The sequence below is a fragment of the Cryptotermes secundus genome, unplaced genomic scaffold, assembly GCF_002891405.2.
Source record: "Cryptotermes secundus unplaced genomic scaffold, Csec_1.0 scaffold4576, whole genome shotgun sequence".
In the NCBI taxonomy this organism is placed as follows: Eukaryota; Metazoa; Arthropoda; class Insecta; order Blattodea; family Kalotermitidae; genus Cryptotermes; species Cryptotermes secundus.
The window spans coordinates 19,161-46,871 of NW_019720830.1; the positions used below are offsets into that span (position 1 = coordinate 19,161).

Consider the following 27,711-nt stretch of genomic DNA (forward strand, 5'->3'; position numbering starts at 1 on the left):
TCAGAATTAAATAACTTATTGAGTTTTGTCAAGACGTATTTTTTTCTGATTTAATCATTGGAAAATCAGGGAGTCGCCTTATTTTCGGCCTTGTGCAGTATTTTAAGGAACTGGGAAAGATAGGAAGGTCATAATGAAGTGTATTGAATGGAGTTGCCAGCAGGATTCATTTGACTTAGGGTGGACCCCATTGGCTGTCTTGCTTGAACATGTTAATAGATTTTCGAGGTTTCATAAAAGACGTGAAATGTCGTCAGCAAAACACTTGTTAGACTCATAGCGAGAGTCGCAACGGAGTGGGTGCAACATTGCTGCCTAGTCAGGAGGTCCGCATTCAAATCTCAGCTCGGATATGGACTATTATAAATCAAACTTTTCATAGTTCACCATAGTCCAAGGAACGTTGCGGGATATTATATGAAATAAGAGGAAGAAGGCTTCCTTTCTCATCATTCCATTTTATTATTTATTAATCATCCTGTCAATCGACGCTACTTAAGCTACTGACGGCGTTTTTGGATAAGTAATAAAAGTAAGTAAATAAAATTAAGATTTCTGTCTTCTGTGATGTGACCCCGTGAAAATCACCCGACATTTTGGAAAAAAAAAACATGAAGGCTATATATTACTCTGAAACTTCGGTTGACTTTCACCGGACTCCACGGCGTTACGTTATAAAAGATGGAGATCCTCTTAGTCAAAGCTGGGAGGATCCAGGACCTAACACGGTTACTCTGCTCCACGGAGCTGTCATAGACATACATACACATTCATTAAAAAACAATTGAACAAATTTCTAACGTAAATACAGTCATGCTCACTCACGCAGCATTTTTTCAAATTCACGAGGATTGCTGATTGGTCATTTAGCAACGTCTTCTCAACAACATAACCTTTATAAATTGGTAGGATGATTGTGATTGGTGGATTTCAAACTTTCGTAAGAGCGGTAGTTCCACGTTAAATTATGACCCGTCTAACCTGTAGAGATCCAAATTAACCGGTATTGGGGCCGAAAATTGCATCCAGGATATCTCGGATATGCAAAAGAATTGCTAAGCATTCAGATATGACGTTCAGTCCCCATATGTTACGATGTGATCAGAACAAATGACATCCTAACCTGCAGAATCGTACGTTCAGGATGTGATAGAGAGGTTAAGATTTTTACCCAGCCGGTCACATAGCTGAGTAGGCATACACAGTCTTCGTTCTCTCAGAAGCCGGGACTGTGGGTTCGAATTCCACTCAGGGCACGGATGTGTGGTGTTTGTTTGTATGTCCGTTTTTCTGTGTTTGTGTATAGGTAGAGATCTTGAGGCGAGCTGATGACCCAGCCAAGAAGTCCTACCGAATATCTAAGATTTAGTAAACCCAAGTGAAACGGAGAGTTTCATGGAGGCAGATCAAGGTCCAAATTGGGGCTGTAGCGCCAAAGGAAATAAATACAAATTCAACTTAACGTACATTATTTATCGTCTGTCAATATTGCAACATTCTTCTATTCACCACTCAATTTTAGTTTAACATTATACACCTCGACACTACATGTTTCGGCCCCAAAGGCCCATCTTCAGTTGTCTTGATATGTTAGAAATATTTTTTATTAAACTGTGTTAAAACTGCTACACTGTCTTAGTTTGTATTAAAATCACACGATGTAGTCCTCTTTTTGAGGTAAAACGAGATAAAATCCTTTAAAGTTTCTATTATACCCACGTTATTTTGGTGCATATTATTTCACCTCACACGGGGTGTCGTCCATTTTCATAAATGTATGTCTTTCCAGGGTTTTTTGACTCGGCAGCTTGCCCCTCACGTTCGTAGCCTACTTTTCAGTTATGACTGCCTTGTGCCCCTGGTTTGCGTATTTCCTCCACAGCGTGTGGTGCTGTGCCGAGAAAGACACCCTGGACAGACATACATTTATGAAAATGGACGACACCCCGTGTGAGGTGAAATAATATGCACCAAAATAACGGGGGTATAATAGAAACTTTAAAGGATTTTATCTCGTTTTACCTCAAAAAGAGGACTACATCGTGTGATTTTAATACAAACTAAGACAGTGTAGCAGTTTTAACACAGTTTAATAAAAAATATTTCTAACATATCAAGACAACTGAAGATGGGCCTTTGGGGCCGAAACATGTAGTGTCGAGGTGTATAATGTTAAACTAAAATTGAGTGGTGAATAGAACAATGTTGCAATATTGACAGACGATAAATAATGTACGTTAAATTAAACAATTGCAACGGGATACTGAAATACAGAATCATATAACTTCAAGTTTGAAGGGGCGTAATTAAGACCTTAAGCTGTTTCTGAAACCTTCAACAAAATTCACATTGCTCGCTCCAGCATTCAGTTTTCGCTGTGTCTGTTAAGTTCTAAGCAGAATCGGACTACCCTACAAGCTGTTTTTATTGCCGCCCAGTGGAATCGATAATGTAGTCTTATTCGTTGCGAGGTCCTTGAGACCATCCACACGTGCAAATGTTTTCCGTAGGAAAGCTCCTAGATAATCCTCACAAGGCTTAGCAAAACCTTCGAGAGAAAGTAATTATTGTTTTTGTTGCCAAAATCCTAACTTCGTAGTTCCACGTCTGCGCGGATGAATATTGAAAAGTTCTAAAACCAAATGACCCCCCTACTTCCAGTTCTGTCCATAATCATATTACAGGGAAATGAAGTTTGAATCACAATCCTAGTTGGTTCAGACAGTAAATACCTTGTGCCTGGCATAAGCTGATAATACAAATCTAATTTTGTTGCTGTGTAGGGAATGTGCAAATTAACTGGAAGTTAATTCTCCATTATAGTTTAATTGAGATTCAAATACGGTAAATCGTAGGCTCGAATTCCATTGACGTTAGTCTGAACAAAGTTACTTCCCAAAGAGATAGTTACCATAAATAAAAAATGTTTTAAAGGGAACTAATCCGTTATGGTTTTAGGATTTACTCTTAGCTTTTTACGAAGAGGCTTTCGGAATTGAACTCTTACTTCTGCTATTGTACATGTAGTCACGTATAGAATGTTGCCGTGACTAATAATAATGGGTTCTAGATCTGATGCCTGGATTTATTGAACGAATCAATCACAATTACAGTCACATATAACAGCTAACTGACCGACGGAGCCACCGCCGCTTGTCGGCGAAGTTTAGTGCCAACTTCTGCGGATAGAGGGTGTCGCGTGGTCAGCGCAACGAATCCTCACGGCCGTTAATTTCGATTTTCTAGACCGGAGCCTCTATTTCCTTGATATAGCTCCTCAATTATCATCACGAGGCTGAATGGATCCCGTTCTAGACCCACTACTACTCCGAAAAAAATCTGGCGGCGCCGGAAATCGAACCCGGTACCTCTGGATCTGTAGCCAGGAACGCTGACCACTAGCCCACAGAGGCGGTCGGTATGGTTCGCTTGCTGACTGAAATCACGGATTTACTATTTTTTTTTTTTGGTACAACAGCTCACAATCAGTGGTTGACAGCGACTCGCTCCATTCCTTGCTGAAACACGAGCGTCTGCTCTTCCACTGTGATGAATGACGAACGAAGAATTCCTGCTCACAACCTGGACTGCCTTGAAGAAAGGTTTTCTCACGAATGAATCTTGAAGAGCCTCCACGGCTCCTTATACATGCTAGTTCGTATCTGTGGAAATTCCTTATCACGAAAACGTGCTTATTGAAAAGTTCGCTACAAAGCAACCAATGTTCTATTGTTGCCTGCCTTACTACGGGAATGTGGTTAGTGTACTGTTGCCCAGCACATGGTCATATCCCGTCAATATATATGTATATACTTAAATCTGAGCCTTTCAATTGCAGTAGTGATGTGTGAAACTGAGTGAGCTTTTTGCACAGAATTTAGTAGAAGACGGTGACTGTAAATGTAAGAAAATGAATGCTGCAGGGAATAAGGATTGAATTTAATTACAAGCTTAAAATACATTTGGTCCAGAAGTACTTAATAAATTCTTCTCGAGGAGCTATATAATCATGGCTAATCTGGTCAGGCATTACCCGTCTTTTCTTACTATATTAATAAGAGCCCGCCAGTGAACTTCATGCAGAAGCAGATCAATGCAGTTCACACCCCACACCCTGTTCATTTAAGACCTTAAAACATACTCCGAGACCTCCTAAGCGGGCTGTTCTGTTTATTTCTCACCTACCTCTTGTACTCGTATTTCGGAGCTATTTTTTTTATTGTACTGCGGCCACTTCTGGCCTATTGTACCAGCCCCAGATGCTAGGTGAGGGTGATTGTGGAGCAATTGGTGGAATGAAGATTAGCAGGGGAAACCGAAGTACTAGGAGAAAACCTGCCCCAGCGCCACTTTGTCCACTACAAATCCCACTTGACTAGACCCGGGATCGAACCCGGGCCTCCGCGGTGGAAAGCCAGCGACTAACCGCTTGAACTATGGCGCGGCCATACTTTGGAGGTACATAGCACGAGTAAGTATTAGTGGAAATATGTAAAATTTGCAACATAATGATGGTGTAATTCTAAGTCATAACTTATTTGGAAATATTTGGAAATGTTATTATCTGGAAGAAAAAATATCGAAGTGTACTATCTTCTGTGATATAACGTTGTGTAGTCCGTTGAAAGTCAACAGACGTTTCGGAGGAACATGTCTTCATCTTCACAGTCGAAGCTGAACAAGACCGATTGAAATGTCTTAGGATGGGTTCGATGGCGGTAATGTACATTGAGGTTCCTTAAAAGCAGGTTTCTTCGAATTACAGGACAACTTAACTTTTGATACAAGACCTGGAAAATATACTAATTTGATTATATTTGCTATGTCTGGAGCCGGAGTAGTGTAGTCAGTATAACGACTGGCTACGGGCTGGGTCGGAGTTCGAGTCCCGGTAGGTTCAAAAATATTATCTTCTCCAAATCGACAAGACCGGCTCTGTGTTCCACCAAACTTCCTATCCAATGGGTGCTGGGGGCTTTTTCTCGGGATTAAAGCGACCGGGTCGTGAAGCTGACCACTTACCTTCAGCTAGTGCCGAAAGAAAACGTGGGTCTATACATCCACTCCCCCATACACCTTCATGGCATAATGCTAAATTAGTTAACTACAGGGACGTCTTTACCTTTATTTGCTGTGTCAGCCAAACTGATATGTGACTCTGAAATGAACGAGGAATGTAATTTTGATTAGGTAGTCTTGTGGAAAGTATTGTTTCCGCAGGACATTGACGGCTTTGTGATTTGAACCCCTGTTCTTCAGTTGAAGATGATGCTATATTAAATAATGGTTCGTAGAGTTATTATGGAAGAAAACGGGGTTCGTTTCGCACTAGCGGTAAGAGAGATGGAAAGGTTTTAGTTTCGGATGTGACGGGAAAACTTTGTCATCAACAACACTTACCTGTCTCCCTTCGGAAGAATTCCAGTTCTTCCCCTTTGTTATTACATCTTCCTTCCTCTTCAGTGTTTATGGGGATTGCCATTGTGGCCAATCTTTTCAATCCAAGACTGACATTTGTGGGTGGATTCAAATTTCCATTCTGGAAAGACTTTAAGTCATCGGAAATCTGGTTTTCTTTATTAGAACTTTTCTTCAGCCCACTCACTCTCAAGTTATGGTTGGAGATGAAAGGATACAAAAATCAGAGAAGTTTATTTTATTCGTATTATTGTTTAAGGGCGACAGAGATGAGTCAGTAAAGTGACAGGGTCCATTGAACTTGGGTTTGAATCGCGGTATATCTGAGAAGTTCCCTCTTCGCTACCAGTTCCGGATCGCAACAGAGTGAATTGCGCTGATGCGCTGACGCGCTTCTGCATTGGCTGTAGAACGTTCAGTGGCAGGATGAATCGTTCTGAGTATGCAGCTTCCAATAGGGCGCTCAATAGCTCAGGCGATCAGTCGCCGGCTACCCACCGCGGCGGCCCGGGTTCGAGCCCGGGTCTGGGCATGTGGAATTTATGGTGAACAAAGTGGCGCTGGGGCAGGTTTTCTCCTATTACTTAGGCTTCTCTGCCAATCTTCATTCAACAAATTGCTCCACAATCACCATCATCTATCATCTGGGGCTGGTACAATAGGTCGGTTGTGGCCGCAGTACCAAGTGGACTCAGTCTCACCCCAGTAATAAAAGTAAAAAAAGTAAAGTAAAGCTATCTCTGTAACAGGCCATGAAGGCCCATAAGGTTGTGAGACGTTGAGGGTCCCACATTATCTAGACAATCGGCCCAAAGATGGCGGTAAGGTTGTCAGCCTTACGCGCCGGCCGCCCTTTGCCCCCAGGAAGATTCCTGGCACTCATTTCTGTTAGAGGCTGAGTCAACTCCAGGGCCATAGTGCGGCTGGAAGGAATTGAAAAAATCCAATGCCATCATCGGAACTTGAACCCGCGACCTTCCAGCTTGTAGCATAGCCCCTTAACCAACTACGGTTTATTACTACTGTTTCACCCCAGTAATAATTCAATTCAATTCGTGTTTATTTACGTGCAAACTTAACAGCACAGAGGCCAATAATAACAAAGCTTATCATTCATTGCAATCTAGTTGCGAGGATAAAATTTTTGGAGATATCCCCCCTTTTCCGCATACACATTTACAAGCTTCGTCCAAAGAAAACTCAGTTTTATGAAGAATCTGAAACCATGTCAGTAAGTAATAAATAAGTTCTCAGATTTATTTTTGTACAGAGCATTAATTTATAATTATTGTTTAATGGCAATTTTTGCGTTATAAAATAATTGTTGGTTACAGTTATATTATGACCATCGTAGGTTCTGGCGCCTACGGCTCAGTTGTCTATAGTGCTTTCGAACCGAAAATAATATCAAACTTAACATACAGAGAAATGGAAAGAAGATATTGAATCACACAAGGATCCAAGATTTCATATTGTTTATTACTATATCAGACAATAGTTTTCCTATCCAGAATGGTCTAAAACAAGGAGATGCTTTATTGCCGCTGCTTTTCAACTTTGCTGTAGAATATGCCATTAGGAAGGTCCAAGAAAATTAGGTGCGACTGAAATTAAATGGAGCACTTCAGCTGTTGATCTATGCTGATGATGTGAATCTACTGGATGATAATATAGATACCATAAAGAAAAGCGCAGAAACTTTAATTGACGCTAGTGAGGGGGTTGGTCTAGAAGTAAACACAAAGAGAACTATGTATATGTTGCTGTCTCGTCACCAAAATGCAGGACAAAATCATGACATGAAGATAGGTAACACATGTTTTGAAAATATGGCACAGTTTGGGAACGACTATAACAAATCAAAACGTAATTCAGGAGGAAATTAAGAGGAGATTGAACTCGGGTAATGCTTGTTACCATTCAGTCCAGAAACTTTTGTCTTCTTGTCTGCTGTCTAAATCGTAAACTATAATTTTGCCTGTGGTTCTGTGTGGGTGTGAAACTTGGCTTCTGACATTAAGGGAGGAACATAGACTGAGGGTGTTTGGGAACAGGGTGTTGAGGAGAATATTTGGACCGAAGAGAGTAGAAGTGACAGGAGGTTGGAGAAAACTGCATAATGAGGAGCTTCATAACTTGTACTCTTCTCCAAGTATAATTAGAATGATTAAATGAGAGAGGATGAAATGGTCAGGGCATGTAGCACGAATGGGGGAGACGAGGAATGCATATAGGATATTTGTGGGAAAGCCAGAAGGAAACATACCACTGGGAAGACCCAGACGTAGGTGGGTGGGCAATATTAATATGGATCTTAGAGCGATAAGATGGAATGATATGGATTGGATTGATGTGGCTCAGGATAGGGACTAGTGAAGGGCTCTTGTGAAAACGGTAATGAGCCTTCGGGTTCCATAAAATGCTGGGAAGTTCTTGAGTAGCTGCACAAATGGCAGCTTCTCAAGAAGGGCTCAGCTCCATGAATGAGTGAGCACTGTATCACTTACACCTTAAATTGACACAGATTAATTAAAGACTTGAAAATTGGTAGGTTCAAATGTTTAAAGCACGAGCGTTGTTTCTAATTCTCAGTAAATTATTGCAGAATTCTAATAATCTGCTTTTCGTTCATGCTACTTCGACGCCATTTCGAATATCTTTCAGTTATACAAATTTTATTTCGTTTGTAACGCGTGTAAACCTTTCTGCAAGACTGCACACTTAACTATTTAGAACAGCACTGAGTTACTGAAAAATATTATTTTTTAAGGGTTTATTCATAGTTAACATTCATCAGTTTTTTATTCGGAATATAAGATGCGCCTGTTAAGAGATTCCTGTTTTGTGTTTCAGTTGATGTGGTACCAGGACACCATCCTCTTGGACCCAACAGATAGACGTAAGATGGAATCTCGTGGAAACAAACACACATTGAACATTCGTAACGTCCAAGGTTCAGACTTCGGGAACTACAGCTGCGTGGCAGACAACTCACTTGGACGTGCCAAGAAGTACATGGAGCTGTCAGGTAAGACGATACAGCCACTATTTCTGTAATCTCTCAGCCTCCTTTGTGTTCAGAAGAGTGAAGGATACATGTTTCACGTTCATTGTAAAGCCTTTGTTTCCTAATAATTTAATGCCAAATGTTTCCCCGTTCTTCAGACTTTTCTTTTCTGTAGATAAACTGTGTGTTTGTGCCCCCGTTCTGGCCGATCTGGTCTGCAGCGTATCCCTCCGGAATCGTTCCTCTGTCAGTTGGGAGGATGGCGTTTTGCCTTTCTGCTTACACAGCAAGAATAAAAGCTATTGTCAGAACTTCTATGCGGAGATGGTGTTGACAACCGCTACGCTAAACCACCAAGCAGCCTTTTTCTGACCTGTTTATTCTCCAGGCCCCTTGACACATGCCTTTTGACTCGTACAAGACTAACATACCGTGAAGAGTACTCTTGTCAAGAAGCTCGCCCAGCGAGCAATCTCGGACACAGCTCTGGGTTTGCGCGAGTCTGAGTCTAGTGAGGTGCAGCAGTAGTCAACTAGCATGTGTGAACACAATGTCGAGTCTACTCGTGCTAGTTAAATTCTTATTAGCGAAATGATGGTGCACGTGGAGGGCTGAACAGAATTTATTGTCCGCCAAAATCTTGCATTGGTAGAACATTAGTCCAACGTTTAGTACAGTTTGTATGCATAACGGACACTTAGTAAAATTGCACGCAATGAAACAGCGAAAACTATTTGTAAAAGTAAAGTAAAGAAATCCCTGTAACAGGCCGTGGAAGCCCACAGGGTAGTGAGACGCCGAGGCTTCCACATTTTCTAGGAAATTGGCTCATAGATGGCGGTGAATTTGTCAGCATTACGCTCCGCCCTCCTTTTACCCACAGGAAGATTGCTGGTACTCATTTCTATTACAGGCTAAGTAGACCGTAGAGCCGTATTGCGGCTGAAAGGATTAGGTAAATTGAAAAATCCTATGACCTGATCGAGAATCGAACGCGCGACCTTCGCAGAATGATTGAGACTTTTAATTCCGGGGGCCATAATTTAAGAGGAAAATATTTTACACTGGTTTTGTATGCTCACAAATGTTAGTAAGAATTTAAACATTTCATTTCTATGATATTAGGTTAATATTGAATTATTTGTCAGTTTAGTAAGGAGTGGGTTGCTGATAACGCTGCAACACCGCCTTCATTAGTAGATATTTCTAAGAGCGGATTTCGCGCAACTCGTCTCATAAGAGTTGTCTTCTACAGGAGTGTGTACGTAAATTATAGTAATGTAGGAATTGAAAGTATGGGCAAATTAAATACTGTAGCTGGCGAAATGATCCAAGCTTAGTCACTTCATGGTCAATTTAAACTTCTTTTTACCTACGGATCCCTCTAAATCGTTGCGTTCCATTTTACAGTAGGCCGTACGTTTAATTAGTTCAACATATCTTTCGAATTAAATTACGCTATAATTAAGTACCGGCCATGCAGTGAAATATTTCGATCTTGTCATCATCATCATCACAGGCACGACAGCCCTTTGTGAGCCCTGGCCTTCCTCAGGCTTGCTCGCCATTCTTCTCTATTCGATGCTACATTCCTCCAGTTCTTTATACCCAAAATTCTTATGTCCTGCCACACACATTCTTCCCATCCTAACCTTGGTCTTCCCACTCTCCTATTTCCTTCATTTCGATCCTGTATTTCCAGACAATTCAGCATCCAAACACTCCAGAGAATTTACTGTTGCTTCCAGGTGCGTGAAGTCAGAAAAGATTGGTGGAAAACGTTTCTCCCCTGCGGTAATAATACGCGACAGGGTTTAAAATGGGGTTCTATTGGATATCAGAGCACTCAATGATTTAAATATATTGCATGATTATTCAGAAGAGGAAAGCTGTTTAGAGCAAGGCTACGCAAGTCAAATTGACATAACTTGAGCGTATTGTGCCCGCTTCTGTGGTCTAGTGGTCAGAGTTCCTGGCTACATATCCAGAGGTGCAGGGTTCGATTCCCGGCGCTGCCAGATTTTATGAGAAGTGGTGAGTCTGAACGGGGTTCACTCAGCCTCGTGAGGATAATTTAGGAGCTGTTTCAATGAAATAGTTACTCTGGTCTAGAAAACAGAGATTAATGGCCTTGGGGATCCGTTGCGCTGACCACACGATACCCTCTATCCGCCAAAGTTGGCACTAACTTCGCCGACAAGCGGTGGTCTCTCAGTCAGTATGCTTCGCTTGCGGACTACAAGCCACAGAGTTTTGAGCTTATTGTAATATGCTATAATTATACAGGGCATTGCGACAAACTGCTCCTGCGAAGTTTGCAGTTTTACATTTAAAATTGTAAGTTTATCACGCAGGTCAGTAAGAAATGTTTAGAGTGGGCATCTGTTGCGTATCATCTGAAGTTAACGTTGCTCTCGTCCGAAGAAATTGTTTCTTTTCATAGAGACACTCGACAATTTCGACCCAATAGGTCAACAATAGACAATTTATTCACTCTGAGACAAATAACGGAGAAATGCTGGGAATTTAATATAGATATTTACCAATGCTTCATAGATTTTAAACAAGCATATGATACAATAATAAGGAAGAAATTAAGGATGATTATGTCCACTTTTGGTATTCCAACAAAACTAAGAAGAATAAGGAGCGTATCCCAAAGAAAATATTATACAGTACAACAGGCGGCAGGAGACGTGCTGGGAAACCAAGAACTAGATGGATTGATGCGGTGGAAGAAGATGCAAAGAAGTTAATGGGCGTAAGGAACTGGAAGAGAGCAGCGCAGGATAGAGAGGAATGGAGGGGCTTGATAAGGGAGGCCAAGGCCCGACATCGGGCTGTTGCACGATAGAAGAAGAAGAAGAAGAAGAAGAATTTCCAGCAATAATTTATGAAACGTTTCAGGAAACATTCCAAGATGGTTTCATTATCACTGTGCTTCAGCTCAATCAGCAGCATTCCTGATGCTTCTGAGCATTCCTTTTCGTACTCTAGTTCTTAATCCACAACTTTTCTTTCAATCTTCCATTAAAAAGAAAATCAACAAGTTCATCTTGTGGCACCACAGATCGAAAATATACAGTGCTTAAGTAATTTTTTTTGTTTCCATGCCTAAACTAGTTAACAAACATGTTCTCACTCGTACATTTAACTTGCTACGTATGTAGTAGAACTTCTTGGATGTTACGGGGGGGGGGGGTTTCGAACACCATTCCAACCAGTCTGAGGTCTCATGCTCCTTAGACTGCCACTGACTGTAGCGGATGTGGTTGCATGTGGTGGCCGTTGTGATCTTCCAACAGTTTCATAGTTCTTTCTGTGTTACGTTATGAAATACGAGCTAAAATTAAGAGTAAATTAAGTTATATATTCTTAAACTGTAGTAGTGCCTTGGGAGACATTAGCGCAGTGCTTTTCGATAAATCTTGTATGTTTACATGCAGGCCTCTGGAGTGTAATTAGCTCTCTCTTAAACGATGTATACGTGTATACATGCACAAATAGAAAGTGGGAAAAGTAATTAGTACGCTCTTTTTTACATTTCTTCCAACCTGAAGGGTTGGTAAAAGTTTCTGTTTTAAAATCCCACGCGATAACACAGTAAACCAAGGCAACTGGAGCTCTATTATCAGTTGCAGAGTTGCAGTGTTTATCTCTGTCATCTCGTACAGTACCGGTAACCTATTATACCCCTGGACAGATATTCTTTCTTTCGGGTTGAACTCTGGGTAAAATGAATCGCATTCATCTAAGACCTGATTAAATATAATGTGGCATGATCACCAGTTGCTAGGCAACGACTAAGAAATAAGCTGCTGCACAACAGCCATTACAAGGCCGCAACAGATTTATAACAACCAACAATGGAGTGATTTGAAAGATGTGTACTCAAAGCGGTCCGCGATATTGCTACTTGGTGCAACAGTAGAAGAACTGTTGGGAGAAGTGTTTTCTGTGCTGTCCGTTTCGATATTATGTAACGAGGAGCAGATGCCATTACTGGAGAGTCTTGAGACGGCAGTGAGAAGAGTAGAAAGTTGAAGCTAGTGGGAGCTAGTCAGTTAGAGCTTCTTTATATGTGAGACAGTCACTGTCTTGCAATGACGTGAACACGGAAGCTGAGAAAGCTATGACGTTGGAAACCGTTACCAAGAGACAACCGATGAAGATGCAGAAGACTGAGAAGATTTAGTGCACGCTGTAGTGAACTTCAGATTGTGTGAATCAGCGTTAGAACTATAGTTATTTGTAATTACGTTCTGTAAGTGTTCAATTAATCCAGTAACCAAACCAAACCCCGTCTATAGTCACAATCACGTGACAATACTTTACTACAGAGTCTATATACTTCTTCATCCGTATCTTCTTATCAAGTGTCGTAATTTACTTCGGTCTAGTTTTTATGACAGCACCAAGACGTCGTCATGGGGGCTCCAGCTCCTATCAATTGTGGCCTCGTTGGTCGTTCGGTCGCCTTCTTTGTAGCGTCCAGGTTCAGAGCCTGGCTGAGACCTTGCCGCCTCCCGTTAGGTGTCGATGTTTCGCCTCTCCGTCCTTTATCTCGTGTGTTCCGTCTAGATGTAATACTCGGGTAGCCCGACAGGGGTCCGGCGGTAAACTCTTGCAGAGACTCGCACTTCATTGGTTCCTGTCTCTCAATTCAGAAAGACGCTTCGCCGCGATTGGTGGTCCATGTAAGGAGTATCGAGCGCCTCAACAGTGTTTTCGTAGAGAAGAAATTTGTCCCTGGAGGCCAACCTTTAGACACACAATACACCCTTTTACTTGTAGCAGAGAAAGCATTGGCTATTAATAGTTTTTGTGAATACTAATGTTATGCATGGTAGGAGAAGGTCATAATTTAGCTGACAAAGATTTAGGGGATTATGCAAAACGGCGCATTGCTAAGAAGTTGTATTCATGCTAAACATTTCAGAATATTCATGGATATAGCATCGTTTTTCGGTGCTTTCCTCAGACAGTATCCCACGATAAGACACTGTTCCCTGTATTTAGTGTATCGATTGCTGCCTGCTCTCAAGGCACGCCATTCAGTGCAGGGCAACATAAGCGAAGAACACGAGATGACTGTGAGATCTGAGATCCTGAGGCCGTGGTAATGAAGAAGGCGGTCTTCAAGGATGTGGTGCTCTATTCCTCATCTCGTCTCATCTCTGCTTCATGTCCCATTCAGTATTTTAGACCATATCAAAGAATTATGTTCTCCATTGATAATTCGAAACGTAATGTTGTTAACAAGATACGCTGGACGACCATTCTCTTTCGGCTCTCCACGACTACGTATTCAGCACATTCGAACCTGCTCCATATATGCTGACAATCTCCGATTTCCTCGTTTTGCTGACGGACTGTGCCATGGTGGCAAAGGATGCATTATGGATGCAGTGTTTCCTAGAAATATAATGTACAAAAGATCTGCTAAAGATTAAAAAGGTGAATTATAGTATTTGTTGCAGCAGAAATGCAAGTATATTGAATGATACTCAGTATTTTCTTATTATATTTCAACACAAAATTTCGTAATTTTGAAAAAAAATATTTCCAAAGTTTCGATATAAGTATTTTCTTCGGGTTTTCATCCAGTGTTTAACAAGGACGTTTCAGGTATAACTCTCGAAAACTACATTCCTACCGCAGGTTTCCAGTCTTACAAATCTTGTTTTCTTAATGCTTATAACTCAACAATGAAACATGATTTAACTCATGGTTTATCGAGCTGCACTCTTGTGCACTTTCTGAGATTGTCGACAACAAATCGGCAATAACATTTATTCCTTTTCGTTTAAAGAAATTGTAGATTACTATCATTATGACTATTATTATTAGAAATAAATAACATTTTTATTTATGGGGAAATTTAATATAAGTTATATGTTTTGAAAAACTCAAAACTTCGCACCGCCGTCACTTTTGTTACTGTTTTGTTACTGAAAACAAAACTTACTTCTAACAAAATGTACACATACGAGTATATTTATTACCTGAAGGTGTTGTCTTCTCGGATGTGATACGATGTAATTTTACAGACATTTGCCAAGTTTTTGGACGAATGTAGTGCCTTTTTCATGAGTGCTGAAGATTAAGCCACTAGAGAACGGGGCAGTATAAGCACAGGAAAGGACTTAAAGGAACATGCCTGCGAGAGAGAGACAATGGGAGATGGTGACCCTTAGAAGGGCCAGCGATATTTATGACGGATAAAGGGATAAGACGAAACAACATTTCTGATAACGAAAGAAGAGAGACGAATTTAAGAGGAGGAAATGGGACGCGGAGAAGATTCCATACTGCACGTTTTCAGGAGAAATGTCGATGCATCACGTGACCTTCTCGGTGTAATTCTACCGTGAAGCTGACCACAGGTGCGCATTGCACCGCCCCCGAAACTGGGGGAATCAGGATTACGAAGCAGGGGTATAGAATGAAAAGGAGGAAGGGATGACATTGAGTACACAGAGTACTGCAAAAGAACAGTTGCGTCAAACGTATATGCACCTGTGCATCTCCAGCTGAAGGGAAGATAAGGAAAAGAGGAAGAATAGGGGACACGCGGTAGCGTAGTTGGTTGAGGCACAAGCCGGAAGGTCGCGGGTTCCACTCCCGGTGACGTGGGACTAAGCCTCTGACAGAAATGAGTACTAGGAATCTTCCTGGGGGCAAAGGGCGGCCGGCGCAAAAGCTGACAACCTTACCGCCATCTGTGAGCCGATATTCTAGAGAAAATGTGGGAGCCTCGAAGTCTCACAACCATAAGGGCCTTCACGGCCTGTTACAGTTATGGCTTTAAGGCTCAATTTAGAGAGACTCGTCCAAGTCAAGGCCTTGGATTCCTTGTTTCCTTCAGGGAGTATACTATTGGCTTCCTTGACTTGGCCAGGCAGAGGCCTACCTCTATGTTCTTGTTGCGGGGACGGAGCCTGATCCCCGTAGCTTCCCTGATGATACAGTCGTTGTATTAGCTTGTGTTCTGGGCGCAGTGTCTCAGGCTGACTTACCCGTAGAATTGAAACGGACATGTCGAAGGTGCTTCTCATCGGAATGACCTGTCTTCCCTTACCACACTGTAGTGGAGCCAGTGCACGCTCGGTGTTTCAAACCCAGACCACCCTTCGTAGCCCGACAAATGCTGGACTAGTAGACTTCATGTTGTTCATTGTCAAATATTTGTGGTATGTGTACGTAACAAAAATATCACATTCCTAACTGCGATGATTCCATACTTGTCACCATACGGCCAGAGCTCAGTAGGGTTATACATTCCATTCATGCCCTGTTTTGTTGCTTTATATCCTACAGAATGATTACATCAAACAATTAGCGTGTTTTTCAAAGCTCCGTTACCACACATCATCAATGTTTTTTGTTAAGGGACTCTTAGTGAGAAAACACGATGAAAATTATTGCAGTCAGTCGCTATTATTATGGCCTACAGCATATTTTAAGCATAGAATTGTGAACAGAATATACAAAATTAACTTATTTACAAAACCGCTTTAAAACCAGGAAAATGTTTAGAAAAGCAACTAAGTAAGTGTCCGAAGAGTTGGACTAAACAGGAACTGTGGATGTCATATGAAACCCCTGATATGATGGAAAATACTAAAAGAAGTTTGGAGTCGTTAGGACTTGTGAACAAAATTTATAAAACAAGATTGCTAAGGAAGTTTGTGGAATGGGAATGACCAGAATGAGATTGCTAAGTGTACAGAGAATAATTTACGAGAGCTGAAAGTGAAGAAATGAAGATAAAACTGTAATAATTGAGAAGAACTGGGATCTATCTTAAAGAAGTCCAGAGTTCTTGGAGGATCGTAGGGACATGGAGAAAGTAAATATTGCTCCCACCGAACATTTTCACGCGTCTCACATGTTACTGTTGCCGATTACAGTAAATTAAGATGCACGAGGATTGGGTGGCTCCTGGTGACACGATTTCCTCGCTAAATTTCTTGAAAATCGGGGAGGGCAGACACACAGACAATATGATCATATCATTAGCCCATTTTCTTTCCATAGGAAAAGAAAAATTAATTTACTCAAGGTCTGACACCTCCGTTAGAGGATACCAATGCCAAGGATTACATTTATCGTACTGAGTATACCGAAATTTAAATTTATATGCCCATATAGACTAATTAATCGTTTAAAACCATGTCCCTACTGAGATACTTGGTGTAGCGGAATTATTTCTGTAATGTTCCGAATAGGCACTCATTTTATACTCGTATCTGGATCGAATTACCCAGTGAAGAAGGCCTTGCATTAGCTCAGGCGGCTAGTATCCGGCTTCCCGCTGCGGCGGCTCTATGTCCAACCCGGGTCAACTAATTCTCATTCCACTGACTATACATTCATCGTCTACCACTCCAAGACTGGTAAAATAGGCAAAATAATTGTCCGACATACCAAGTGGACTCAGTCTCACCCCACCCAGAAAAAAGGAACTACACAGTGAATAGTCTCGTGATATTCTTTAAACTCCTTTAAGTGAACACTGTGATACTACTTTAAAATAAATTAGAATTGTTTTTTACAAGTAATTTTCTGCTCAACAATCATTCTGATTATCTTCACTTCTAATTCGACCCATATTCCCCTAAAATCTTACTACATCGTTAAGATACTTAGGGATCAGTCGCTCAGCTAATATACACGCTAACCACCCTGCCATGTGTCTGGTCTCTCTGTTGCGTGCATGGGCGGCCACGTTACTGTACCAGCCGGTGTTGTGGCTGTTGCCTGCGGGCTGAAATATTAACGAGCAGCTAACACGCTGTGTACTGCAGCGTGTCTGTGTGTCCCATGGGTGTTGATAAAAGTCCATGTATATGAACTGCAATACCCGAAAGATAAACTGGATATCAAATGTGGAAATGGCAGAGATAACTCTTGAAGTCTGTAACAAGGAAGGGAAAATTTCATCTCCCATTTGTATGTCTCGTTGTTACCTACGTGTATGTCCCAACATGTATGTGTACTGCAGTTCTTGAGTTTTGGCGTGTTCCATTCCAATGAATGTGCCTTTAGACTAGTTTCGTGGGTTACACAATGTATCCAAGTGGTTAGATTTTTTCTAGGAATGGTGTAACTCTATAACATCACGATTTATCATTGAAGTCTGCAGAATTTATAGTGTGTTCTCTATCATTCAAACCCCAGATTATTCTACCTGTTGTATTTAATTTTCATCTTTCGTACTGCATAGAGAGCCGGCGATAGTGGTCGCGGCGTCTAAGGCATGAACTGTTTTCGCTCGCTCGGACGCTTGGATCGTGGGTGTGAATCCCAATCAAAACATGGATGTTTGGTGTGTGTATGCGTTTATTCTCTCTCTGTTGCCCTGTGTTTAGGTGGAGGCCTTGCGACGAGCTGCTCACTCGTCCAAGGAGTCCTACCGTCTGTGAAAAACGATTCGGAATTGAATAAGAGACTAGGGCCCTGAATGATTTAAAAGAGAAATTGTAAAAGAAATATTACATAGAGGACTATAAGTATATTTAGATAAGACTCAAGTAATTTATTTACTTTATTTATCCACTGATTTATTTCGAGACAGATGAGGTAGGCCAGCCATGTAGCACAAATGGCAGAGATGAGAAATATATTGACGTTTTTACTAAAAAATCTTGAAGGAAAACACCACTTGAAATATCTGACCTTGGATATGAGGATAATACTAAAATAGATCATAAGGGGGGTGTACAGCGGAATCAGTGGACTCAGGATGTGGTTTAGGGGGTGGGCTGATGTAATGTGTTTTGATTCAGGACGACCGAGTCCCGCCGAATTCCGGAGCGCGCCTTTCAGTCGTGCATGGGACAGCTACAACCTGACCTGGGTAGTCGAGAGCTACCCGCCGCTGGAAGAAGTTCGCCTGCTCTACAGGAAGCTGATGGTATGCAATGCATCAATACTAAAGGGAAGCCCCACTTGAAACTCCAACAGGAAGTCTCTTGTAATAACTTGCTTCTATCTCCTGCTCTTTTTTCTCTCATATTCCTTTCCTGTGCCGTATATTTGTCCTATGTATGAAATTATGTACGTATCGATGCCACATGACGAGCAGAGCCATCTGGCAGACACTGAGAGTATCCATGTATCCAGCGAGTGCGTAACACACAAACATAATCATTCATACACCACCGAATATGATATATGTAAATATGTATTTATATACAAATATATATGTGCCTATATCTCTGCATGTATTTTTTTATGCTAGTGGGTTGCGACTAAGTCCCTTGTACAGCGGCCACTCCTGGCCTATTGTACCAGCCCCAGATGATAGGTGAGGGTGATTGTGGAGCAGTTGGTGGAATGAAGATTGGCAGGGGAAACCGAAGTACTCTGAGAAAACCTGCCCCAGCGCCACTTTGTCCACCACAAATCCCACTTGACCAGACCCGCGATCGAACCCGGGCGGCAGCGGTGGGAAGCCAGCGACTAACCGCTTGAGCTATGGCGCGGCCATCTCTTCATGTAGCATACACATCTAGGATAACTCTGTTTGCCACCTGATTTCTTGCTTGGTTTATTCTTTGACCCTGAATATGTAGGCTATATGTCCCTTCGAAACTTCGGTTGACTTTCTACAGACTACACTACACCCCAAAAATAGCACACTTCATGTAGCATATATTTACCCAGTGCCCCACTAGATACTCAGTGTGGGACAGTTACACCTACAAGTTTAAAACTGATATAGTTGGGAATCTTACAGTTCACTAATGCTGTATAATTAGGCTGCGTTTCTATAGAAGAGAAGTTACCTAAACAAAATTAGCATATTTTAAAATTCCTGTTACAATGTGCATATCAGTGTCGTGCCTTTATCAGAGTGATGTTAGTGTCGCGTCTCTTCCTGAATTCAACAAAACCATCATTTTGAAACTACTTGTGATAAGGAATTTAAAGACAGAACGACGGATTTGTCTCTTAGTCTCATGGTGTTTGTGAAATGTTCTAGGAAAATCCGTTAAATTATCACGAGAGTCACTGACATGGTGACGTCGTTGGGATATTTGAACCATCAGATGTGAAATTATTGTCGTAATTAATCAGTTTGCCATTAAATGAGCAAAAAAAGAAAGTCAATTTTCAGGTTTACATTGTCTTTGATTAGAAACAAAATTTCTAGCTTGTGTACTGAAACTGGTACTCTACTTTCACAATGAATTGAAACTAATCAGTCAGAATCAATAGAAGATTATTCGACGTGACGCTGGTCGCGACATTCCATTGTAGTTGGGACACTTTCACCGTTCAGCTCGCAATCAGTCTATATCGATGTACGATTGAGGATTCTCACAACGGTGGTTAAGAATAATTCTTTCTTCTGCGACACAAACCCACGTAGTCCATTGAAAGTCAACGGACATTTCGGAGGAACATGTCGCCTCCATATTCAGGGTCGAAGATTAAGCCAAGCAAGAAATCAGCATGACGTAGGTAGCAAGTAGGGCTCTATCCATTATATCATTTTCCAGAGAACATGTCGATAATGACGGACCGTGTCTCCGTGTTTTTCAGATCTGATGGACAGATACAGACACAGTTTATTTCCTCCGTGCTTTGAAGCTGAGGGACTTCCCTAAAATAAACCTCTCTCAGAGGAAAGTTGAAGCGATAACGCAAAAGAAAACTTTTGTATTGGAACATATACAAATATACCAGTAACTAAGCGGCCTCCGTAGTCTCGAGGTAACGTTCCCATCTCATGACTCGTGGTACGCGGGTTCAAATACCCGGCGGAGGTCCTCGAATTTTTAAGGGCGGAAAAATTCAGGGAACAAGTCCTCCGGGAGGGACTTTAAGCTGTGTGTCCCGTGTTATAACTTTACGGCACGTAAAAGAACCTCATATCCCCAAGGGGGATCACTGAGCCAAATTCCAGGACGCTTCCCGCCCAACAATAGTCTCTAAGGCCTCTGATAGATGGGGGAAGCATTATAGACACCGCTAAGCAAGTGGCCGAACTCGCTTGCTCGGCGGGACTGATGGTACGCACCATTTATCGGTAGGGTATAGAGACTGATACAATATCATAGAGGGAAGCACAATAGATCAAACTGGTCGCGGTGAATGGAGAAACCCACCCTCTCTAAATAACTAACTACCAGTAACTAATTAACTTAGACCGCCTCTGTGGTCTAATGGTCAGAGTTCCTGGCTACAGATCCAGAGGTCCCGGGTTCAATTCCCGGCGCTAGCAGATTTTCTGAGAAGTGGTGGGTCTGGAATGGCGTACTCAGCCTCGTGAGGATAATTAAGGAGCTACTCGTATTTAAAGAAAATAGTAGCTCCGGTCTAGAAAACCGACATTAACGGCCGTGGGGATCCGTTGCGCTGACCACGTGACACCTTTTATCCGCAAAAGTTGGCACTAACTTCGCCGACAAATGGCGGTCGCTCGGTCGGTATAGTTCGCTTGCGGACTAGAGGCCACGGAGTTTTAACTAAGTACCGCATACTGCCGAGTGGTTCAAATGTCTCCATACACAAGGAAAATAATTGTTTTCTCACAAAATGTGCCTTTATTAACAAAATATACTCTATACGGTTGCCACTACAGACACTTACAGATACGACTCTATCATTCATGGTGATCTTGCGTTAGTAGACCTCATGTTCCTGATGTTATGTGTGAAAATGCATTTCGAATGCGTTCCTTTAGGTGATTCATGTTTCGTATTTTTCCTGGAACACTATGGCCTTCAAGTTTCCCACAAGTAAAAAATGAGTGGACTATGATCTATGGACTTCGGAGGCCAACCCAGGAGCCCGAAAACTGTAGACCCAATCATCGCCGCCCTCAAATAGCATATTGATGTGGTGCCCCCTTTTTGCTGAAATTACACAGGAAATTCTCCATCCTTGTTTAGCAGAGACGGCATGATCGTGTGTTAAAGTATGTTCAGATAGATTTCAGCATTAAGATTCGAGCCAAAGGAAACAGGTCGAACAGTTTTGTTGCCCATATCCCGCACCACACCATCAGTGTTCCAGCACCTTGCATCTTCGGCTGACTCATACAGTGAGGGTTGGAATCATTCCAGTAACGTAGGTTTGGAGAATAACTTCTCCATTAACGCCAAAATTGGCTTCATCAGGTTGCGTTGGCCACCACTTTGTTTACTACCCATTCTCCAAATTCCATCCATCTACCCTGGCCGTCTTCACTGAGACGCTGCAACAGTTGCATATTACATGGATGCCATTTGTGGTTCTTCAAAATGCGCATTATACTCGATCTGCTAACACTGCTTTCTGCAGCCAAACTTCGTGTGCTTTTTTGGGGGACTCATTTCGAATGCATCCAGCACTACGTCTGTTGTACCTTCCTAATTTGATGTACATGGATGACCACTTCTCGTTTGGCCTGTAACACTTACAGTGAACTTTATATTATCAATAAGTTTGGCAGCAGTGTCATATGTAATGTGCTTGCCATGTTTCCTTTCAAAATCCGTTATAACCTTGCGGCATCTTCCTGATCCGCCAATCAGAAGGATTTCTGTACGTTCTTCTTTTATATTTTTACATTTTGTTAGAAAGTGTTAATTTCTTATACCTATGGAAACTTTTGGACCACTCTGTATAACCTCTTGACATCTAGCGATCAAATATTATACAGAGGGAGACTATTTTGGAACCATACATTGAAAATGAGAGTTGACGTACCGCGTTTTTAAATCAGAATACCTAGATGAGGGTTAGAAATACAGTCACTAGTTATTCGGAAAGTCGGCGTATGATATGCGGGGGGTAATCATTACGTTACAGTACAAGATAGAAATGAATTTGTGTGTGCATTGAAAAATGCTAACCTTCCCAGATCACTATTTTGGAACCGTGTTCTGTGTATGCCATCTGCAACGTGACACAGTACTTAATCTTATATTATAGCCGTCAACACAAGAAATAAAACTGAAATATCTTCAGTGAAGACAACAGATATTGTTATACGTCTTACTTATGTAATGTGAACATAAATCATGTTACATGTTTCAACCTATAATTTAGGTCATCATCAGGCAAATCTTTTGTGGTCTGTAACTCAAATAATTAAAATTAATAGTCATGACATGAATCAGTATTTATGCAACAGATGTCTGTTGTTGCAAGCGAATATATATTTTATAACGTCAGCATAGATCCATCCATATACTAATACCTGTACAGTGCGTTCAGTTAAGTAGGAAACTTCGCAACAGCGCTGATCCGGCCCAACATTCCTCACAGATTGCTGCTGTAACTGCTGAGAGCAGGAGGAATCATTAGAACTGAAAAACGCGCGCGGTTACAGTTACAGCAGCAATCTGTGAGGAATATTGGGCCCGCTCAACGGTGCTGTGAAGTTTTCTCCTTGATTGAACACCCAGTATTTCAATAAAATTCATTACTTAAAGCTAAGACTAAGAGAACATACAAGTAAAGTGTAAAAATGTAAAAAGTATAAAAGTATAGATTCCACAATATATTTGAATATAGGCTAATTGTTATGTTTAGATGTTGGGCAAAACATCCGTTGTCTTCATGAAGATATTCCCGTTTTATTTGTTGTGTTGGCGGCTATAACATAGGATAAATATTGCATACACGAGGATGCAATCAATAAAGAAATACTGATTTCACGTCGTAATACAATGTGTCTTGCAGATGAACGAGACGTACCAACATCCAGGCAAGTGGCACGATGTCATCCTGCAGCCTCCTCACGACGAGACTTTCACGCATGTAATGTCATACAACATCAGAGGGTTGGACCATGGCTCCGTGTTCGAAGCTATCGTCCAAGCTAAGAACAGATATGGCTGGAACGAGGTGTCCGATCTCTATCAGTTCTATACCCGTGGTGCAGGTAATGTACTATATAAAGAATTAGTCGCATAACATGTCAGTTTTTATTTAATTAATATATCTTAATTATAAATGAAGAGTACAGTGATCTCTGTAACATTTCAGTGAGATTCTGTATTTATTCATATATCCGAAGTTAAGAATATCTTCACGGAAATGATTAATATACAGAATATAAACTCTTATATGTTATATGAAAATCATTTTGCGATTTTTGGAAAAGGCATCTAATTCTTAATAGCCTGTACTATTTGAAAACTGGAAGAAGAGAATAAATGTTAAGAATTTTAATTCAACATCATATTACAAATTGCTATGCTGTTTCCGGCTCCAGAAGTTTTCAATTGATACTGATGATATGCTATATCAGAGGGTTACTGGAGTTTAGGAATAAGGTATTGTGACATGACTGAAGACAGCCGTTACTAGGTTATGGCACAGTAAACAGGCCATCAGCATAACAGCGATTGCACACGCAACAGAGGAACGATGTTTTCTGTGCGGTGCGTCCCGAGGCAGTATAACGAAGACCAGCTGCCATTGCGAGACAGTCTTCAATGGTAGTTAGAAGAGTAAGAGTTTGGCGTGAGATGGCGGCCAACCTCGTGGACGTGATCCCGGAAGCAGAGGAGCGTCCACTGGTGGAAGATGTTACCAAACAGAAGAGTGAAGACTAGACTGAGAATGCTAGTCTTTGTGTGATAGCGACTGTGAAGTGTAGTCACGGATTGCAAAATATCCAATAAATCCAATTATGAATCCCAAATCCGTTTATAATCACTCAGTCACGTGGCCATGAATGTGAATGTTGTGGACCACTTAGTACCATCTCTTTATTGAAGGTATACGTAAATAAACTTTTGTGACGTTTCTTGTACTACTCTCCATTTTTGACAAATTCGATAATAAACTGTTGTGTCGGAATGACTCCATAATGGACTTTTTGTTGTGCTTCATTTCACTGTTGTTCAGAAAGTAACAAAATATTTCGGAGATAAAATTGGGTGTAATTTTGTGGTTTATCAGTTTAGTTCTGTCAGTCCCTAAATCAGTGCATGTACACTCAGTATTCGTATACGATATTGACCCTCGACTCTTTGCGCTGACCACGCGACACCCTCTATCCGCTAAAGTTGGCACTAACTTCGCCGAAAAGCGGCGGTCGCTCTGTCGATATAGTCCGCTTGCGGACTAAAGCCACGTATTTTTTTTTTTAGTTTATAGGCCCTCGTGGATACGAAAGCTGAATATCAGTTCATAGAACTTTGATTTTTATATAATTTGAATTTAAAACAGGAAGAATATTTTATTGATAGAGACTTATTCATCTACTCGTGGATCCATTCATCCATCTGTTCGCTTACCTGTCCACTTATCGATATACTTACCCATCCAAATCTAAACTTATAGTTTCCAATAATTTGTTTCAGAGCCTGAAATGGAAGACATGGAACTCATCGCAAGTTCGGATTCCTTTTCATTGTTTCCATGTCGGACAATGTTGGCAATACTGTGGATTGCAGTGTCTACTCTGTTTTGCCACTTATAGAATGTGAGTATATTTAACACGAACACTGGAATCTGATTCATAATATAAATTAAGACAAAGATCATATCCAACTTGTTCCTTTAAAAATTTCAATGGATTTTGTCACTGTTGTCTGCAATACTTTGTTGATTTTCCCAGCGCCCCATTTACCTTTAAGTTATAACATAATCATATTTTGCACCTGCATTCATAATTAATGAAAATAATCAACTGACTAAGTAACTCCATAGAGTCCTTGAGAAGGTACTTGTTTTTCAGCTACTCAAGAAATTTCCAGCATTTTATGGAAGTCGAAAGTTCGTTATCATGTTGATAAGAGCCCACTACTGGTCCCTAGCCTGAAACAGACGAATGTACTCCACATCCTCTCAGACTCTTTCTTTAATATATCTTGAATATTATCCTAAGAAATGTGCCAAGAACTTTCTAACAGTATCTTCCTTCGGGATTTCCAACAAAAACTGTATTTGCACTTCTCCTTTTCCTTCTTGCCTCCTAAATGCCTTATCCATCTCATTCTTCCTGATGTGATTATTCTAATAATATTCGACGAGGTGTACAAAGTTCTTAGTGATATCATTCATAATTCATGACAAAGTTGAACAGTTGTATAGAAGATTCTGCAGATTTTAAACTGCAGTCCCAAAGACATTAAGATTCCCTACCACAACGAATTTCAAGTCCCACAGTCCCTGTCTCTTCACTTGTATTATAGTGCATATTTTTTATTATGCTTTCCTTCTTAAAACTTCAGTTTCACATTGCGAAGTGAGCATATTGCTTATATGTCGAACTATTAGTTCCCTAAAGCTGACTCCTTTGTCAGCAGCTAATAGTGTCTGATTTTTTTTTGGAAACCAGAGATCCATTTAGAGAATCCCATTGCTAGACTTTATCCTGAGCCAGATGAATGTAGTTCACACCCTCACGTTCTCTTTCTTTGAGATCGATTTTAATATTTTAATATTGACATTGTGAAAATAAGTGTATTTTAAGGTTTGTTTCTGGATTAGAATAAAATGCCATTGATTTCAGATGTGCTTCTGAGTTAGATCTCTGACATGTGAGAAGTAACCAGCGACATAGATCGCAGGTTGAAAACGACATGTGCTGCTGCTGTCAAGAACTGAAGGAGTTCATGAAGAAGAAAATATGAAATGATTCAGAGAAGAAGCAGAGAGATGAACAAAATAATTAATGTGGTTGAACTGTTTCTTTTAACTATGAGGTTTGTGTCCATCCTCCATTAACCACCCAGTTTGTCCACAAACGAATAAAGACACTAAAAGATATACTGAAGTGACTGAATTATGCAGTAATAATATGCAGACTTTTATAAAAGTGACAGTGTGAAATGAAAGAGTCTAGTTTTTAATAAAGTGTGATGCATTAGGAGAGGCTGTCTCTCTTATCTCTCTCTGTTTTTTTGACCCCACGGTAAGAAGGACATGTGGAAAGCCTGAAAGAACCAAGTGTTTTTAACAGTATAAATGACAGTGTTAATATGATCAGCATATAGTATTCAAAGTTATCGTTTGTGTGATGAAATGGCAATGCTAGAGAAATGACCAAGGTACTGAAGACTAATGTGATGATGAGGGTGAAGAATACAATTAATAATGGAGTCCGTGTTCCCAGAACTGACATGTAACCCCTCCTTCAGATTCCTGGAAATGTTTGTATATAAACAATGTCTTTTTTTTGACATCACCGTCTACATACTGTTGCAAAGATATATAATAATTTTTCACTGTATTGAAATATTGACAAATATGTGGTATTTTTCTTATGACCTACACATTATGTTTAACTAAGCTATTACTGTAATCACTTCAGAATATATGTTCCCATGCCTTTCCCCACTCAGCATGTAAAATTAAAATAGTGGTTCTCAAAATTTAGGTGTACCCTCCAAATATATTTCTTATGGTAAGCTTGTGTGGACAGAAAATTGAAATTTGTTCTAAATAAATATATTGCAAAGTCATATAATACTGATAGAATTAATGGTGTATGTTACCTTAGTTTATAAAAGGAATAGGATGTTTTCTTTACCCAAACCATATTATTTGATTTTAAAACTTTTCTTGTGTTACTAATAGCATGTATAAGACAGTGGTATAATTACAATGTTGCCAGTTTGTTTATTGAAAACGCCCAGACAATATAAGCAATACTGAATCTTACAAAACCATGCGCAACTTTAATATTAGCAAGAATAAAATATGTTAAAAATACATAATTTCGAAATATTCGAAATTTTGTTTGTAGTTTGAAAGAAATTGTATATCCTGTTTTGTATGCTTGTTTATTTATTTGTGTCAGAATAATTGTTACTGGCTTCCTGTACAAGGTATGTTTTTTTCCCTTTCAGGTTTACCTTTCTTCAACTCATTTTATTGGTACCAATTTAAAATTTAATTAATTCTTTGAATGGCTCACTAATGCATATATTATAAATATTACATTACTACATCCAGTGAAACTCGCTAAATCTTGGTTAAAAAGTCACTTATGACACAATGTGAAAACCAAACAGAATACACATAAATACACTAAAGGAACATCATTACTACATAAAAACTGCCCAACAACAACACAGAGATTTAAATAAGTTCTTAACAAATATACTGAACAGCTTTTCTGACAGCTTATGTCATGTCTGTATGTCTCTGTTACATCTACTAGGGAAACCAATTTATACAGGCAGTCTAAATAATTTGAAAACAGAATGAAATATATTCTTTCATATTCTTTTTACAGTAAGCAACATTTCTCTGAGAAACGTGAAATTCATATTGTTGAAAATTCCTGAGATTTACCCCCAAAATCCATATATATATATATATATATA

At 40.4% G+C, this 27,711-nt stretch overlaps 1 protein-coding gene across 1 annotated transcript; it reads left to right on the forward strand.

Annotated features, from left to right (window-relative positions):
• Positions 1-318: 318 nt before the first annotated feature.
• Positions 319-27,694, forward strand: LOC111873722. The gene is made up of 6 exons (XM_023868659.2): positions 319-532; positions 8,272-8,446; positions 18,217-18,344; positions 23,108-23,309; positions 24,739-24,860; positions 25,893-27,694. Exons 2-5 carry the CDS (start codon positions 8,275-8,277, stop codon positions 24,855-24,857), a joined length of 621 nt encoding a protein of 206 aa, XP_023724427.1. The 5' UTR covers positions 319-532; positions 8,272-8,274; the 3' UTR covers positions 24,858-24,860; positions 25,893-27,694.
• Positions 27,695-27,711: the final 17 nt, after the last annotated feature.